General features: G+C 40.0%; 1 protein-coding gene across 1 annotated transcript in view; it reads left to right on the forward strand.

The window, feature by feature from the left end:
* Positions 1-18010, forward strand: part of NDUFS1 (NADH:ubiquinone oxidoreductase core subunit S1) — a 60231-nt gene extending 42221 nt beyond the window's left edge. The window contains exons 11-19 of the mRNA XM_077448520.1: positions 670-815; positions 2581-2709; positions 3305-3434; positions 9699-9859; positions 12158-12312; positions 16461-16636; positions 16893-17027; positions 17118-17190; positions 17697-18010. Of these exons, the coding sequence (XP_077304646.1) occupies positions 670-815; positions 2581-2709; positions 3305-3434; positions 9699-9859; positions 12158-12312; positions 16461-16636; positions 16893-17027; positions 17118-17190; positions 17697-17788 (1197 nt within the window). The 3' untranslated portion in view covers positions 17789-18010. The remainder of the gene's footprint in view (positions 1-669; positions 816-2580; positions 2710-3304; positions 3435-9698; positions 9860-12157; positions 12313-16460; positions 16637-16892; positions 17028-17117; positions 17191-17696) is intronic.
* Positions 18011-19994: the final 1984 nt, after the last annotated feature.

Here is a 19994-nt window from a genome sequence, read left to right on the forward strand (position 1 = left end):
CTATCTATCTCATATATATATATATATATATATATATATATATATATATATATATATATATATATATATATAAATAAAATCATTTTTTTTATTTTTTAAAGTCAGCAGCTACAATTACGGCAACTTTTAAAATATTGACACTCACCTGTCCAGGCCGCCCGCAATGTCGGAACCTGAAGCCGATCTGTCCCTCAGCTCTCGGGTGGAGGCATCGGCATCTTCATTTAAGGGTATCAGGAAGTTTAGCCTTGCGGCTTCACAGCCTGGTTCCCTAATATGCATGCGCGAGTTGCGCTGCACGATCCCACTGGTCCCTGTGTCTCTGGGAGAGACACAGGTCCCAGAAGATGGCGGAGGAGGCACCAGATATGGCATAGATATCTGCGGATCCTGTGGCTATCTGTGTCCGGAAGTGGGAGCAAATACCTGGATTATACAGGTATCTGCTCCCCCCTGAAAGGTGCCAAATGTGACACGGGGGGAGGGGGGTGGTTACGAAAAGCGGAAGTTCAATTTTTTGGGTGGAACTCCGCTTTAAGTTTTGCAGATAACAATGCCTTACGTAGGAATAATAGTAGCATGTCTTTATCTTTTATCTTTTTACATGAATGTCTTTTCCATGCAATTATTTTATTGTACCCTAACTTTTTTTTTTTTTTTTTTTCTTAGTTGCAAAGTGTCCAGGGAAAAGATATTGCAGCTGTTGCTGGAGGGTTGGTGGATGCCGAAGCACTTATTGCACTTAAAGATTTGCTTAATCGGTTAAATTCTGATACTCTGTGCACAGAGGAAATCTTCCCAAATTATGGAGCTGGGTAACATTATAACATAATACTTTTCATTTACAAGAAAAATATATTGAATGATCTTTAGTAGTTATGCATCCTATAAAACTGACATTGATACTGATAATTGTTGTGTCATTAAATTAAAACTGTAGTAAACGCCTTTTTTTTTCCTACAGGTATATAATAAATTGTGCAAAAGTGTCCCCATCAAAATAAAATGAATTGAAATTAAATGAAAATAAAATACCTCAGTGATAGCTGCACTCATGTTTATATCCGCATAAACTATATAAAACCAATAAATCTACAATTGTGTTGTGCTATCAATATAAAGTACCTAAAGTCATGATAATCATTCAAGTGAAAATAGTCTGTGTATATATCAAAAAACATATGTGTAAATAAAGGTGTAACCGAAAAATAGTCTAATCCATCTATCCCATGGGGATATTGTGATAAGGTGCAGCCAGTTCTCCATCTTGGCGTCATAGTAGCTTGTGAGTGGCGTGTCCACTTTTGGGTGTGAGATGGCACATATGTGAGTTTGTATGAACTTTTTGCACAAGAGAACTTTCTTGTTTTTGATGGACTTTATTGTACTATTTATGGATTTTTCTCAGTTACACCACAACACAATTGTAGATTTATAAGCTTAATAATAAAGCTTGCTTGTAGGGTAAATGAATATCTCTTAAAACATGCACCATTTAGGAAAAATTCTAGTTAGCAGCAGCCGGTGACGTCACATACCAGTGTCATTCCTTCGGAGATCTGTGTCTCGTCCATGACTCCTGTGTGCATGCACGGGAGTGACGTCATCGTGGCTCAGCCATTCAAGCAGCCGCAGCCTGCGAATCCAGAGGGAAGACCAGGTCAAGACGGGAAGCCTCTGCAGCCATGACAGCATGCTGCTGGAGGGCTTTGTTTCAAGGTAAGTTTTTCATAATGTGCTAGCATGCAATGCATACTAGCAAATTATGCCTTTACCTAGCAGGGTTTTTTTTTTTGTAAGTTTACTACACCTTTAAGAGAATTCTAATTTTAATATGTTTAAAGTGCATTAAAATACAGTATATTGACGCCAGAATTCGTGTTAGAATATTTAGAGCACAGCTTACTTTTGATTGACTCTCCCATGTTTTTTGCCATATGAATTGGAGTCCAGTATGTACATTTTATTGTTTTGTAATTTTTTTTTCGCTAATACTAGATTTTATTGATCCCTTTTAAATTTCGAAGCATGTTTCATAATGCGTGTACTTTTATTTTCTGTTTACCACTATTATATATATATATATATATATATATCTATATATATATATATATATATCTATATCATTATTTTATTTATTTTTTTTGCTTTTTATAAATGGGGCTCCTGTGCAAAATTGTAATACATTTAATTTACATATAATTAAAGAATAGACCATACATATGGGTATTCCTAACTTTTTCTGTCTCTGCAAAATTTGTGGATGACACTTACTGTAGAATTTGCTGGGAAGCACGTATGGCGCTTTCCTCACCCAGAGAAGAATTTTCCTACTTGGGTTATGTCAATGCTAAAATTCAATAAACCCTGCAGATGGCAAGTTGTTTACATTTACCCTGTAACAACAGGATCAGTAAAATGCATAAAATGCATAAAATGCATATAAAATGCAGTAATAAAAAAAAAGTTAGCCTTGCCAAAAGTGGTTTATATACAACAAATGTGACCTGTTTTTTCAGCTTTGTTTGCTGTGTACTTTCCAAGAACCCAGTAAAAAATGTTTTGTATTCACCTTTGCAGCACTGATCTAAGATCAAATTATCTTTTAAATTCACGAATTTCTGGCGTAGAGGAAGCTGATCTCTTGCTGCTGATTGGTACTAATCCACGTTATGAAGCCCCACTGTTTAATGCAAGGATTAGGAAGAGGTATGTATGCATTTTCTGATTTTAGAGACACTGATGCTTTATTTAATTCCTCTGCACATAATTTGAATAATGTAAGTAAATCTTCATTTAATTGGACAAAAGTATTAAACTGCCAGTGAAGTCCCACATGAATTAGTTACGTAGCTGTTTTGTTGGCATCCTTTTTACCACACTCTGTATATTCCACATTATGTGCCACCACTTGTACTATGTTGATTATTAAAGCTCCTGAGCTGCATTCACACACAAAGCCGTGGCTCAGCCCTGCGCCCCCTCTCTTTGTTTGGCTCCGATTGATGGCAGAGGAAGCCAATGGCTCACACTGCTGTCTCAGCCAATGAGGAGGCAGAGTCCCGCATGCACATCGCTGGATTGAGATGGGGCTCAAGTAAGTATCGGTGGGGGGGGGGGGGGGGCGTGCTGCAAAGAGAAGTTTTTTTTTTTTACCTTCATGCATACAGTTCATGAATGTAAAAAACCTCAAACCTTTACAACCACTTTAATTTGCATTTACGTTTTTTTCCTGTATGCTGGCATACTGTGAAGAAGTTATAGTTATGTCTGGTGTATTATTTATTTATTTATTTTAATTTAGCTGGCTCCAGAATGACCTCCAAGTTGCTGTGGTAGGAAGTGCAGTCGACTTGACTTATAGTTATGATCATTTGGGAGACTCTCCTCAAATAATCAAGGATATTGCATCAGGAAAACATCCATTCAGTAAGGTGAGTAATTAATTATATTCTTTGTTAAGGAATACTGAGCAATTCTTAAACTTTATGTAAGTAGTAAAGGTTTGAAACCCTCAGTTCCAGTGTCCTGATGGACCATTGTATGTCTCATATGTTGCTTGGCACAGATCCATGAAAAAACTCACCAATGGTGTGGGGGCGATTCCATCAAAAGGGTAATGCCAGCATCCCGCTACCTTACAACCCAAACTACCACTAAAGTTATTGGGACTTTATCAGCAATCGCAATTAGACATACTCCATATTAAAATAAATTTGTTTATTGTTGAAAATGTTAATAATTCTATTACATAAATTATATATAAGCTGACAATGTACATACAGTATAAACTCCTGTCGCTGTGATATGTCTCTACTGTCCCACCAATCCTACAAGTTTATTTTATTGTTCAAATGTAAAGTGAGGTCCTTTGCGCTACTAATTAAGTGAATAAACAATGAAAACTAATTAACTTTTTTACACCATTGGAATAATTTCTCTAAAATATTAATGTGTTTGAAGTCTGCGCGGATCACTTTCATGATTATTTATTATTTTATTGTTTTTAACTTCACATTAAGTAGGTGGGGATGAGGGACCTCCCAACGTATTTCAAAATTCTTCCTCAGGAGGAAGACTCTGTTCACGCTATAGAAATACACATATTTGGTTAAACTTTACACACTCAGATGTAATATACACAGAAAATGAGAACGCGTGCTTTACACTAACACCTTAAAGTGATTGTAAAATCTCGTGCTTTTTTTTTTTTCTAAAAATAACAAACCTGTTATACTTCCTTGCTCTGTGCAGTGGTTTTGCAGTGGGCAGTCCAGATCCTCCTCTTCTCGGGTTCCTCTTTGGCTCTCCTAACCCCTCTCTTGCAGTTTGCTATGGGCGGCACCCAAGCTGAGTCATAGCTCTCTGTGTCCATTCAGACATGAAGCCCTGGTTCAGCCCCATCCCTCTCTCTCCTGATTGGCTAACTGACTTTGACAGCAGTGGGAGCCAATGGAGACGTTGCTGTGTCTCAGCCAATTAGGAGGAGAGTCCCAGATGGCCAAGTTTCATCGCTGGAGGGAGATGGGGCTAGGGTAAGTATTAGGAGGTGCTGGGGTGGCTGCTGCACACAGAAGGCTTTTTATCTTCATGCATAAAGATAGAAAAACCTTCTGACTTTACAACCACTTTAAAAGAGACCCTGTAAAAAGTTAGTCATAAAATAAAAGTATTGCTTTAGGATTTGGTGTGATTGTCCTGGCTGACTCCCAAAACTGGATGCATCACAGGAACCTATGGGCATAGGGTCAATTCTATTCAAATAGATGTGCTAGCAAATGTCCTGGCAAAGTGTAAAGCCCCCATATAGACATCTAATAGACCATCCTACGTCATCTCATTGTATCTATACCGATTTAATATCAACCCACCAAGGAGTGTGTTATAAAAAATGTATTCTCAATAGGCCATAACATATAATAAGGTAGTACCATGAGAAGGGAGTAAAATATCACACTGCTAAAATACCTTGGTATAACACCGCTGATCATTTCTGTCAAAAGTTCTGTCAGGGACATACTGCTCCAGTGCTGGAGAGCAAAGCAAAAAATAGAAACAAACTTTTCTGTGCCGTAAATATAGATGACCAAAGCATCCAGAGCACCAATCATACCTAGATGGTCTCAGAATAATAAATCGCCAAGTGGTCCAACAACAGAGGACCAGGAATCGGAGAACTTGCCTCTAGTTTGGATCCTATTTATAGTGTGCTGAATTGCTAACCAGCACCACTTTTTGTGTGCAATAATTGGAAAATTACTCCCAGATATGTTACTGGCAGTGAACACATCCCTCCATCTAAAATGTATACAGTGCATCCAGAAAGCATTCACAGCGCTTCACGGTTTCCACATTTTGTTATGTTACAGCCTTGTCCCAAAATGGATTAAAGTGGATGTAAACCCACTCTCATCCTTTCTAAACTACTGCCATAGTGGTTATCAATATATGGATATACATGCCTCCTGCATGTATTCTTTCCTGTCAAATGTGTCTTCTGTCTGTTATGAAAAAAAAAACTGCAGATTCTGTGGGTGGGTCTGTTGTCCGAAGCTCGGTGGGTGAAGTTGTGATGTCAGTACACCCCTGCCCACCTCTACACTCCCCTTGTCAACATGCATTTTCTCCTGTGTATTTCTTACACTGAACTTCTGCTATGATCACTAACACATCCAGTCAAAACCCAGAAGTCACCACGTGACTTCAGCATGCCCAATCATGCTGAGGTGTGGAACAGACAATCCTGGGAGAGCTGGAGAAGAAAGGGGGAGGGGGATCTGAAGTACACAGAATGTTACATATCTCATGCATGAGTATGAGAGAGACAATCGCCTATCGCTGTCACTCTGGGGGAAGAAACAGACTCCTATTTCTTTGTCTGACCATTTTTATCTCACTGAAAAAAACATACTAGGACTGCTCAGAGCTGGATTAACTCGTCGTGGCAAGATTGGGCACAGATGACATGAAATCCTATAATGCCTTAATTAAAAAGAACAAAAAATTAAGGTTTAAATTCTTTATTTTCCTCAAAATTCTACAAACAGTACACCGTGATGACAACTTGAAAGAAGTTTGTTTGAAACCTTTACAAATTTATAAAAAAGAAAATCACATGTACATAACTATTCACAGCCTTTGAGCAGTACTTTGTGGAAGCACCTTTGGCGTAAAATACAGCTTAAGTCTTTGAGTATGTTGCTACAAGCTTGGCACACCTATTTTTGGGCAGTTTCACCCATTCTTATAAGAGTGTTGCTCTCGCGCTATCACTTGTAAAGAAGCAAGAAAGTTACTGCAGCAAACGTCAATGGGTAAAAATCCGTGACCCTGAGATGAGATGAATAATAGTGTGTGGTGCTGCGGTGTAATGAAATAGGTGGTAGATATAAAACGGTAAAAAATATCATGAATGAAAAAATGTCACACACACCACTCTCCTGGTAAGTGCAAAATAATAATGTGGAACGATAAAATGACAACCCAAATAATCAAACAGGTTACGGGTGATAAGTCATCAAATGATAAATGGCCCAAAGTGGATGACAGAAATATTAATATAAGCAAATCCACTTATTTAAATAAGTGTAAGTGCTACTCCTAAATATGGCATAAGAAGTCCATAAAACGTCTTTAGAATTGGTGAATCAGAAAAGTGTTGAATGCTTCCGCTGTGCAATAAAAAAAATCATGTGTCTGTTTCAGTGTATTGACACCTCTGTGCAAATTAGCCTCTCCCCTTACTGCTGTAATGTAACAGCATGTGTACAGTGCCTTGAAAAAGTATTCATGCCCCTTGAAATTTTCCACATTTTGTCATGTTACAACCAGAAACGTAAAATGTATTTTTATTTTGATTATATGTGATAGACCAACACAAAGTGGCACATACTTGTGCAGTGGAAGGAAAATGATAAATGGCTTTCAATTTTTATTTTATTTTAATTTTTTTTACAAATATCTGAAAATGTAGAGTTCATTTGTATTCAGCCCCCTTTACACTCTGATACTCCTAACTAAAATCAAGTGGAACCAATTGCCTTCAGGAGTCACCTAATTAGTAAAATAGAGTTCACCTGTGTGTAATTTAATCTCAATATTTATACAGTTGTTCTGTGGAGCCCTCAGAGGTATGTTGGAGAACCTTAGTGAACAAACGGCATCATGATGGCCAAAGTAACACGCCAGGCAGGTCAGGGATAAAGTTGGGGAGAAGTTTAAAGCAGGGTTAGGTTATAAAATAAATATCCGAAGCTTTGAACATCTCACAGAGCACTGTTCAATCCATCATCCTAAAATGGAAAGAGTATGGCACAACAGCAAACCTACCAAGAGATGGCCTTTCACCTAAAATGACAGGCTAGGCAAGGAGAGTATTAATCAGAGAAGCAGCCAAGAGGCCCATGGTAACTTTAGAGAAGCTGCAGAAATCCATAGCTCTGGTGGGGGAATCTGTCCACAGGACAATTATTAGTCACGCACTCCACAAATCTGGCCTTTATGGAAGCATAGCAAGAAGAAAGCCACTGTTGAAAGAAAGTAATAAGTCCCATTTGCAGGTTTCCAAGAAGCCATATGAGGGACACAGCAAGCATGTGGAAGAAGGTGCTCTGATCAGATGTGTGCTTAGGGTTGTTGTCCTGTTGGAAGATGAACTTTTGCCCCAGTCTGAGGTCCAGAGCGCTCTGGGGCAGGTTTTCATCAAGGATGTCTCTGTACATTGCTGAATTAATCTTTCATTCGATCCTGATTGATCTCCCAGTTCCTGCCACTCCAAAACATCCCCACAGCACTATGCTACCACCACCATGCTTCACTGTAGGGCTAGGTGATGAGCGATGCCTGGTTTCCTCCCAACACACGCTTGCTTTTCAGGCCTAAGAGTACAATCTTTGTTTCATCAGACCAGAGAATTTTATTTCTCATGGTCCGAGAGTCCTTCAGGTGCCTTTTGGCAAATTCCAGGCGGGCTGTCATATGCCTTTTTACTGACTGGTGGCTTCTGTCTGGCCACTCTACCATACAGACCTGATTGGTAGAGTGCTGCAGTGATGGTTGTTGTTTTGGATGGTTCTCCTATCTCTACAGTTCTCGGGTTCGAGGTCACCTCCCTAAGGACCCCTTCTCCCCTGATCACTTCGTTTGGCCGGACGGCCCACTTTAGAAAGAGTCCTGTGCTCATTAAAACTTTCAGTGCTGCAGAAATGTTTCTGTACCCTTCCCCAGATCCCATCTCAGAGGTCTACAGACAATTCCTTGGCCTTCATGGCTTGGAACTGGTAACTGTGGGACCTTTTATATAGACAGGTGTGTGCCTTTCCAAATCGTGTCCAATCAACTGAATTTACCATAGGTGGACTCCAAGTTGTAGAAACGTCTCAAGGATGATCAGTGGAAACAGGATGCATTTGAGCTCAATTTTGAGTGTCATAGCAAAGGCTGTGAATACTTATGTACATGTGTTTTATATATTTATATATATATATATATATATATTATATATATAAATATTTGTACATTTTTTCTTTTTTTTAATTGCAAAGATTTTTCAAACAAACTTCTTTCACATTGTCATTCTGGGGTAAAATAATGAATTTAATCCATTTTGTAATGAGGCTGTAACATAACAAAATGTGGAAAAAGTGAAACGCTACGAATACTTTCAGGGTGCACTGTATATGCAGAATATACATTTTTATTCACAGTACAAAGCATCAGGTTGTTTTCATTAACACACATTTCTTCCTTTTAAAATGTTAGCACCATATGTAAACACTTCATCAGGGTTTCAGTGAGCTGTTGTAATGGAGCAAGCCTCTCCAAGTATACAAAACGGGGTTAAAGTGGAGCTCAAAGGAAAAATTCCAAAATCTTAATTTTACATATGCTTTCGTTATTGCTGCATGCATCCTCCGTGCCCATAGTTCAGATACTCCAGTCCCATGTGGTTTTTACTCTTCTTCCTTTTTTTTTTTTTTCTTTTTCTTTTTTTTTTTCTGATGCTTTTCCTTCGACTAGGGTAGGGACAAGACCAATAAATGTTACTTAAAAAAAAAAAAATCGGATCTCTTGCCCTGCCAGTCAGCTGATTCACAACTATGCATTTTTTGTGCTTTTTGCATTTTGCAGATTTGCACTACAGAACGTGTTCCATAGGAAACCATGTTAAATGGAATGTAGTGCAAATCTGCAAAATGCAAAAAGCACCAAAACTGCATAGGTGTGAATTCAGCCTCAGAGCTCAAAACCAGGACTAGATGGACAAATGCAGGTTTTTTTCTAGGTACAACTACTACCTTGTATGTATTTGATTTTGTGTATTTAGCTGTTTGCTTGGAGTTTGGCTTTAAACCACAAGGTTTGGTCAACTCCCTGCCACCAGTATGTAATTATACAGTACACTAGCAGCAGCACACTGATACAGTTATCACTTTGCTCACCTGTTCTTCTATCAGGAGTTTGTCAACACATGTGCAAGCAGTACCCCTGATTCGCTACTGGAGCTGCTACTCACTCTTTCAGTCTTCAGTGCTGCTATAGGATGGAAGAGATGGCTATCAAGTCAAATTTAAGCACTGAAGTTACTTTAAAAAAAAATAAAAATACATGAAATATTTTTCTAATGAATACATTACTACATTAGTTGGGTTTTATACCTGTAAAGTAAAGTTGTTGCAACACAATTTTGTTTTTTTCAGGATCTCAGTCAAGCCAAGAAACCTATGGTTGTGGTGGGCAGCAGTGCCTTGCAGCGAAAAGATGGGGCTGCAATTCATGCCGCAGTGTCTAGCATTGCACAGAATGCTAGGAGCACCAGTGGCGCCCCAGAGGCATGGAAAGTACTAAATATTCTTCACAGGTGATTATCATTCTCTCTGTATAATACAACAAAGTCTACTGTAAAAATGCCATATTTATGGATTAAAGACAAATAGTTCAGGAGATTAGAAGTTGTTTTTTTTTTTTTTCCCCCTATATCTTTATCTAGTCACCTGTATATACAAATAGACCCAGTCACCAGACCATTTAATTTAATAAAGATCATCCCATAAGATTATTTGTGCATTTTAACATATTTTTTACCTAACATATATACTCGAGTATAAGCCAACTTTTTCAACACATTTTTATGCTAAAAAAGCCCCCCTCGGCTTATGCTTGAGTGAGTGTGCAGCCTCACTGTGCCCATCTGCAGCTGTACCTTTTTGATAACCAAAACAGCAGGTGTCTCCCGCTGTGTCATGGAACTGTAATAAAGCCCCGCCTCCCCCTCGCCCATGATAGACGGAACACTGATACAATGCTGGGAAACTGAATCAGTGTTCCATCTATCATGGACGAGGAGGAGGCGGGCTTTGTTAGTGGATGGCTGTCTAACAGACTGCATGGCACAGCGGGCAACACCTGCTGTTTTGGTTATCAAAGGTACAGCTGCAAATGGGCACAGTGAGGCTGAAAATGGGCATTGTTTACCCAGTAGCTGCTGCATTTCCCACCCTAGGCTTATACTTGAGTCAAGTTTCCCCAGTTTTTTTTGTGGCAAAATTAGGTGCCTCGGCTTGTTTTCGTGTCGGCTTATACTCGAGTATATACGGCAGTTATCTCATGTACCAACAAAGGCCAGAATTTACTGCAGGATGTTATGTTAAAAGCTGCAGCAGACTTAGAGCTGTCACTCAAATGACACTCTACAGCAGAGGTCTCAAACTGGCAGCCCTCCAGCTATTGTGAAGCTACAAGTCCCATCATGCCTCTGCCTGTGGGGAGTCATGCTTGTAACTCTCAGCCTTGCAATGCCTCATGGGACTTGACATTTTGCAACAGCTAGAGGGCTGCCAGTTTGATAGCCCTGCTCTATAGTATTCCCTTTGCTTCCCACCCAGCAACAACATAAAACTGAGGATTAGTCGAGCTGGGGGACTGGAGCATGAGAAACTAGCAGATGTCACATGTGGTGAGCAGCATGGGAGCAATATAGTGGGATTGGAAAAGGGACTGGTGAGAGAGGAGGATCAGCAAACCAGAAGATCAGCAGAGCTGGGGGGTTACTACTGGGCGGGAGACCAGCAAAGCTAGGGGTACTACTGAGTGGGCCTCGGCAGAGCTGAGCGAGGGTACTAATAAGTTGGGGATCTGCTGAACGAGGGTACTAATGAGCTGGGAAAATGCTGAGTGGGGATACTATTGAGCCGGGGTTCTACTGGGCCCCTTTTAAAACAAATAGAAAATCAACACACACAGGGCATTTGCGAAGCTTCTTTTAAAAAAAAAAATCACAGAAACATCAAAAAAGCATGTTCAAGCAGTAGACGCTGTAATGTGTGTTAACGTCAAAGCAAGTGTAAATGGGCCCTGAGCCCCCGTTCACACAATCGCACATACTTGCCATGCAATTTTACAGGTCCAAATCGCATGAAAAGCCGCTCCCTATGCAATGGAACCATTCAAAACTGTGCAATGCCATCTTATGGTGCTGCACCAATTTGAAGTAGTTCCTGCACTGTTTTTGCTGATTTCAGGTGCAACTTGCATATACATGAAGTCACACAGATTTCAGCCAGCACCAGAAGTCACACTGACCTGCAGGTTTGAAATTGTACTATTTCAAGTGAAGTCGCACGAGTTCAAAGCCACATTAAGACCCCTTTCACACCACACTGCCCTTTGCGTCAGCGGATTTGCGACGCATTTCGGCCGCTAGCGGGGCGCTTTTACCCCCGCTAGTGGGCGCGAAAGGGTTAAAACCGCCGGCAATACGCCGCAATAGCGGCGTTTTGCCGGCGGCATTGCAGCGCTGCCCCATTGATTTCAATGGGGAGCAGCGGTGGAGGAGTGGTAAACACACCGCTCCAAAGAAGCTGCTGGCAGGACTTTTTTCTGACGTCCTGCCAGCGCACCGCTGTAGTGTGAAAGCCCTCAGGCTTTCACACTACACACAATGGTGCAGCTTCTTTAGGGCGGATTGCAGGCGCTATTTCTAACGCTATAACGCCTGCAAAACGCCCTGGTGTGAAAGGGGTGTTAGCGTGATTCATGGCTAAGTGTATGCTCTTCAATGTGTATGCTCTTCAATGTGTATGCTCTTCAATGTGTTTTTATTGTGTACATTTCTACCTGTGTTTTATTGTGTGCGTATCTGCCCTTGTTTTTCAAATAGAGTTGCAAGCCAAGTTGCAGCCCTGGATCTGGGTTATAAGCCAGGGGTGGATGCCATACGGAAGAACTCACCAAAAGTTCTCTTTCTTCTTGGTGCAGATGCAGGCTGCATCACACGTCAAGAATTGCCAAAGGATTGCTTTATTATATACCAAGGTATGTCATAATGAAGTATTCAGCACTAAAGCCCAAGTATTTCGTTTAGACAAGTTTCCATTGTAGCCCTTTTGCTGCCACCAGCATATGGCATATGTTGACATCAGCGATGGGTTTCACAGACACACACAGCTGCTACAGCAGCCAGGAATGTGTGTGGATCTGACAAGCTGACTGTTTACTGTCAGATGGAAATGATTGGATGGCTGTATAGCCACAAAATCACTTCAAAACACCCCAGGTACTTTGCCTCTAAACGATCCCTGATGTTCCATTAAACAACATTAGAAAAATACTGTTGCAGCAAAATACCATATAGGACATGTTTGTTCCCTATTGAAAAAGAAAAGTGTAAAAATAAATAAATGAGTTACACCCAAGCACTCGAACTTCCAGCCTAATGTTAAAAAGTTGATTGTTACACATTACATATTGCTGCGCAAGCCGGAATAAGAGCAATATTTCTAGGGTCAAAGTTCAAGGTGAACGCTAAACTGATGACCTATAAAGGCTTTTAAAGTTGCCTATAGAAAATTTAGGATACTGAAATGTGTCACTGTATCATGGGCACACGCAATTTTAACAACTTGACCCCCAGGCCAAGTTCTGACACTTCTCCCGTACATGTTAATTCTATGCTTTTGCTTATTTATTTTTTTGCTAGAAAATTACTTAAAACTCCCAAACATTATATATATATTTTAAGCAGAGGCCCTAGAGAAGAAAATAATGGGTTACAATTTCTTATGTCATACAATATTTGGAAAAAATACATGTTAATGAATACAATATAATACCTATTTTTTGGGGGGGTAAAATATAAAAGTTGTTACGTCAAGTAAATAGATGCCAAACATGTATTGCTTTAAAATTACTTGTAAAATCTCATACAGGTATGTCCTAATCTTTTTCAGCCACCAGAGGGCACGTGCGCACCCACCGGAGGACACAGATGCTCGTGCTCGGCGGGCATGATTGCCGCCGGACATGCGCGATCGCATGCACGACGGCTAGCATGGGGATTTTTTGTGTGTGTAAATACACAAATCCCTGTGCTATCAGAGGAGAGGAGCCATATCGTTTGTTCCTACCAAGTAGGAAAAATTATACGTCTCCTCTCCTAGTCAATCCTATCCCCATACAGTTAGAACACAACCCTTTCCCTGCTAGTGACATTTACACAGTAATCGGTGCATTTTTATATTTTATAGCAATGATCGCTGTATAAATGCCAATGGTCCCAAAAAAGTGTCAAAAGTCTCGGATCTGTCCATCACAATGCCGCAGTACTGCAAAAAAATCGCAGCTCACCGCCATTACTAGTAAAAAAGAAAGAAAAACTGCCATCAATCTTTCCCATAGTTTGCAGACGCTATAACTTTTGCGCAAACCAATCAATATATGCTTATTGCGATTTTTATCAAAAATATGTAGAAGAATATATATTGCCCTAAACTGATGAATAAATAGTTGTTTTTTTTTCAAAATGTTCCTCCTTTTTTTTTTGTTTATAGTGCAGAAATAAAAACTTCAGAGGTGATCATATACCCACAAATACCATCAAAAGAAAACTCTATTTGTGGGGAAAAAAACACGCAAATTTTGTTTGGGTACAGTGTCGAATGTCCGTGCAAATGTCAGTTAAAGCGACGCAGTGCCAAATTGTAAAAAGTGCTCTGGTCAGGAAGGGGGGTAAAATCTTCCTGGGCTGAAGTGGGTCCTTTTATTTATTTTTTTACGTTATCGCTTATACAACATTGTATTGGGTGCGACAGGTTCTCTTTATGGAGAAATCTGGTGTCTGTTAGGCCCCATAACGCCTCTGGCCTCCAAAGCAGCTGATCAAACTGAAATCAGTTTGAACAGATGCTGTACAAGCCGGTAATGGCTTGTAAATAAACAAACCAAAACCAGAAGTGACTATCCTCATCGCTTCCAGGTTCTGGCGTCGCAGAAGAGGTACAGGAACTTCTGTTCCTTACACTTTTCCCAGAGAATGTGACCTGACAGATCCCGTCGGTACCAAGCTCTCCGATGGGTCAGGAGATCCCGGTATAGGCAGGGGGGATCCCCATCCACCTTCTGTAAAAGTGAACAAGTGGCTGTACAGCTGTTTATCACTTTTACCTAAAATAGAATAGCCGTCTGAAAAGAACAATACCAGGATCATGCCTGTAGCTGCAGCCAAGATCATGGTATAACCACTTCAACCTGATGCTGTATATAACACCTACGGGTGGGGTGTGCTTAAAGTTTGATATGTTGGGTATCTATTTACAATTTTTTTTTTTTTTTTAAGTGTTTTGAAAACCTTAAAAAAATGGTGTTACTGTCTCTTTAAAGCAATAACTCTGCCCACAATATAAAAGAATGCTAATAAAGTTTGTATTGCACAGGTATATGTGTGGGAAGAATAACAAAACCTATAATACTTGGTGGTCAATGTTTAATTTGATGTTATATTACTTTTTTTTTTTTTTGGACATGTGACTGAATGGCAGTAAGCACTAGGCAGACACAAGGTCAGCTTTTACGCATTACTCTAACTTACACACATACATTGTACCCAAACAAAATTGTCGTCTTTTTTTTTTTTTTTTTTTTTCTTTCCCCCACAAAATAGAGCTTTTTTTGGTGGTATTTGATCACCTCCAGTTTTTTTTTTTTATTTTTTTTTTTGTTTTTGCACCAAAAAAAAAAAAAAAAAAAAAAAAGTCCTCATCAATTTAGACCGTTATATATTCTTCTACATAAAAAACAATCGCAATAAGGGTATATTGATTGGTTTGTGCAAACGTTATCGCGTCTACAAATAAGGGATAGATTTATGTCCTTTTTATAAATGTATTTGTTTATTTTTTTTTTTTACTAGTAATAGCGGCAATCTGCGAAAACTTTTTAGCAGACATTGCGGTAAACAGATCGGACACTTTTGACACTTTTTTTGGGAACATTGACATTTATACAGCGATCAGTGCTATAAAAAAATATGGATTACTGTATAAATGTCATTGGCGGGGAATGGGTTAACTAGGGGGTGAGCAAGGGGTTAAATGTGTTCCCTTATGTGTGTTTCTAACTGGGGGGGATGGGACTGCCTGGAGGAGGAGGAGACATAGCTGTTCCTAATCACTAGGCACAGCAGATCTGTCTCTTCTCCCCTGTCAGAATGGGGATTTGTGTGTTTACATATACAAATCCCAGTTCTGGCTCTCTTGCTCGCGATCTCGGGTGGCCTATGGACATGGCGGCCGCCGGCCACATGCATCGGGTCCCTCGCCAAGCATGCACACGTCAATTTGCTGGATTGTGCCAATCGGTCACCGTATAATGATGGCAGCTGGTCAGCAAGTGGTTAACCTCCCCATCTTTTATAAGTTACAAAAAATTGGTTAATATATTGCATTTGTTTGCCCTAAAATTCACTTTAGCATATTTTTTTATTTACTGAAAGTTTGCACTTGATATACTTTTGTGCTAATATTGTGTGTCTGTCTATAAAAAATGTTTAAATTACCACCTTTTTATTCTCCAAGCTCTCTGCTTTCAGAAAATATATAATGGTTTAAGTCCATCTCCAGGCCTACAATTATTTTTAAAATGTGTACAAAACCAAAAACCGCTTTTGCAGCGAAAGGGGGTAAACCTTGAGGGAAGCAGTGGATAAGAAAAACGTTTAATCCAAGACCTCATGTACACTGCTGCTGCTAAATGGACGTTTAGGAGCAGTTGGGCATTTTTTTTCAACTGCTCCTGAACTCTCCTCTGTGATCTTATCAGAACATGTACACAGGGTCGTTTACAGTGGTTTCTAGGCAGTTGAGTTTAGAGGCTTTTTTTGGAATGCAAAAAAATGGGTTCAGTAGCTGAGTTTAGAAGCATTTCAAGTGCCAAACACTTCTAAACGTGGTAACTCGTGTTTAGCCGCTTTTCGCTTTCAGGCATTTTGGGCTATTTTGGAGGAAAAAATGATTTTTTTAATTTATTTTCTTCTAAACACAAATGCGACAAACGCGGCATGTAGACAAGGCAAAACGGATGTTTTAAACGTGGGTTACTATCTGTGAAGTTATATCGTTCAGGAGAGGTTGTAAAAATGTCCAGTGAAGCCTAAGTTTGCTTTTTTTTTTTTTTTTTTTTTTTTTAAGGACACCATGGAGATGTTGGAGCTCCTATGGCAGATGTTATTCTTCCTGGAGCAGCTTACACAGAGAAGTCCGCTACCTATGTCAACACAGAAGGCAGAGCTCAAAGAACACTTACTGCAGTGAGTCCACCTGGGGTGGCCAGGGAAGACTGGAAAATCATCCGTGCTATATCGGAGGTATTGCATGAGTTTTTTTTTACACTATATAATATTGTATAGTATTGTCTAGTTCAGCAGGATTCCATGGCCCTATGATTTTCTTACTAAGATGACGCAGCAATCTTTAGTGAGTATTTTTTGCATTTTTTTATTTATTTAAATTTAACGTATTGTAGGCAAGAAACTGCCTCCTAGATACCTGCCCTAACTTGAACAGTGTTTGATTGATTTGATTAATTTAGTTGTGGTGCATTAAAGGTCGTTCCTTTTACAGTTGGCTGGTATTACACTCCCATACGATGACCAAGATTCTGTCAGAGCAAGATTACACGAAGTTTCTCCAAATCTAGTCCGCTATGATGATGTTGAAGAAGCAAATTATTTCAAACAGTCAGCAGAGCTTGCAAAGGTATAGTGCTTGGGTGCATTTTCTAAAGTGCTTTCATCATGCATTGATCAGATTGTATATAATAATTCTCATGTGTGTTTTTGCTTTCAGCTTGCTAACCAACAGTTGCTCTCTGATCCGTTGATTCCTCCCCAAACATCTATTAAGGATTTCTACATGACAGGTCAGAAATAAGATATTAAAGTTCTTTTTGATCTAGTGAGAAAAGTTTTACAGTACTGTGGAACACCTTAAAGTGGAAGTAAACTTTTTTTTCAATCAAATGGCTGACAGGCAGAGTATGTATGATAGAAGAGACCCTATTGGTCTCTACTGCCATAAATGCATCCTTCTGTGAGTCAGCTGTCTTGTTCACTGAGCCTCGCATGTGCAGCTTAGTGAACATTTACGCCCCCTATCCCCCCCCCCCCCACGCACACGGGACCTGGAAGGAAGGTGGGCCAAAGATGGAAGCGCTTAGGGCCTGCCGAATTGATCCCACCACTGGAGGACACCACATGACAGGTAAGACTGCCATAATGTACGAATATGCTGTGCGTACTAGTACATTTAAAAAATTGTAGTGGCCTTTACTTCCGCTTTAAGGGGACACTTTAAAAAATAAATAAAAAAAATACATTAAAGAATGGTTTAACTATCATCTATTTTCTATTAAAACACTTTCTACAGATCCAATTACCCGTGCATCACAGACTATGGCCAAGTGTGTAAAAGCTGTAACTGAGGGCGCACAAGCGGTAGAAGAACCATCCATTTGCTGAAACTGTTTTTCAAAAAAAGATTTGTATTTCCCCTTGCTACCAATTTATTTAAGAAAAACGCATAAATCTGCTGCCAACGTCAGAACAACTTCGGAATAGGACATTGTGTCTGCGCTTGTTTGAAAGCTTCTGTGATTACTGTACCTTTTTAAGGCACACTAGACCTCACAATTCATGCGTGTACAATTTACTCGTAATCTTATTAAATGGTTTATTACAGAGGTTTCTGTGGATTCTGTATATTTTGGAGGGGTTTTTATGTGGGACAGAAGTCTCCTGTGAAACGCAAGGCCTGAAGACTTAAAATGCAACTGTACATATAATTTACACACTTTGAAAATACTCAGAATAATGGCTATAAGCGTGTATCATTTTAAAGTGGAGCCAAACACGCCTCCCCTCACTGGCACCGACCTCTTCGTTCAGTCTTTTTCTGAGTGCTGGATCTTTGGCTATCTAAAGTGGTTTGGCGGGAATGATGTAACTCCCGCCCATGGGCACTGGAGTTGGGCGCTTACATAGCTCGGTGTACACTCTAAAGAAGATCGTGAACAGGCAGAGGAGTTTATCTTATTTTTCAATTTAGTTGCGCTTTAGCAAGTAAGCTTCTGCTTTTTGATTACCTTGAGAAAATAAAGTAAAACCCCAGCTATGTTAAGAATCCAGTTTCCTTCTGATCCTCAACATGTGTGAGGCATGTAGCAAGCCTTCTTTCAGATACCTACCAGATTCTGTACCAGAGCTACACATCCTTTCTTTATCATACAGTACAAGAATCGGGTTCCTTGTCTTAACTTGGATTGTATGCGCTACCTTCAGGCATTTAAACACTGACAACAGCAGCGGTGACATCCCCTTAATAACCACTCCCAACAACCAATCCCTTTTGCTAGTATCCCTAGGCCTAAGTGATGGATGCCTTCTTTCTAATGAGAGAAGCATGTCTTTTTAAATTGGGGTTTCGATAGTTTCCTAGCTGCTCTGTAGCCGCTGAGCTTTGGGATCTGTATTGGGGCCCCACCTGGAAGAAGATGATGGGCTGTCCTGAAACTTTGCTATCCCTTTAAATCTGTGTTGTTGTTAAGAATAATACCAAACTATTTCTCTCCCTTAACAGCAAAAAAGTGAAAAATTGAATAAATAATATCAGAACATTAGTCATAAATTCCCAAAGTGTCCATAAAAAGTGAATCAACACCTTCCCAATGTCCCTTATAATTGATCATAAGTGAAAAATTCCAACAGATGTAATGTGTGATACAGTCCTCAAAATTCCCAAAGGAATATCCACCAATATGTGCAGATAAAAATCCTCATGCAGTAGTGAGTAACCCTCCACCAGATGTGCCCTCACCTGGGAGTATATGACCACAGAATTGATCTAAACTAGCCTTTTTTACACTGCAGTGGATCTTTAATGGCTGTCCCAATGGATGACACAGGAAATCCACATCGTTCCCAGAATATCTCCTCCACTCAGCCCGATCAAGATAAAAAAAACTATAAATAGTGCTTAATACTTTAAAAACCAGCAGTCTTTATTAAAACAGCTAATGGTATAGCACTCACGTGTTCATGATGCTGCCAGTGCAGCAAAATATACACAGCATGACACAATAGCTATTCAGCTCAATAAAAATGCTTGATTTAATGCTCTTGGGAAATATATTTACCGATCTCTGTCATGTAACAGACACGATTTCCTGGCTATGTTCATTCTCCATGGTCCCACTGTATGTAGGAACGTAGCCACAGTGTGTTTTTATCTGGCTCGTGGAGCATTATTCCCCACTGTCAACAATGATGGGGCATAGTTCTTGCCACCGATAATGAGGCACGAGTCCTCTCACTGACAAAAATGATGGGGCACTATTCCTCCCACTGCTAACAATGATGGGGCATTATTGTCCCGACTGACACCAATGATGGGGCACCTTTTCCCCCACTGATATCCGTGGGGGTGAATAGTGCCTCATTATTGGTACCAATGATGGGGTGCTATTCCCCCCCACTGACACCAATGATGGGGCGCTATTCCCCCCACTGACACCAATGATGGGGCGCTATTCCCCCCCACTGACACCAATGATGGGGCGCCATTCCCCCCACTGACACCAATGGTGGGGCGCCATTCCCCCCACTGACACCAATGATGGGGCACCATTCCTCCCACTGACAATGATGGAGCACCATTCCTCCCACTGGC

The sequence above is a fragment of the Lithobates pipiens genome, unplaced genomic scaffold (assembly GCF_037356315.1).
Source record: "Lithobates pipiens isolate NorthernLeopardFrog02 unplaced genomic scaffold, aLitPip1_a1.2 Scaffold_22, whole genome shotgun sequence".
Taxonomy (NCBI): Eukaryota; Metazoa; Chordata; class Amphibia; order Anura; family Ranidae; genus Lithobates; species Lithobates pipiens.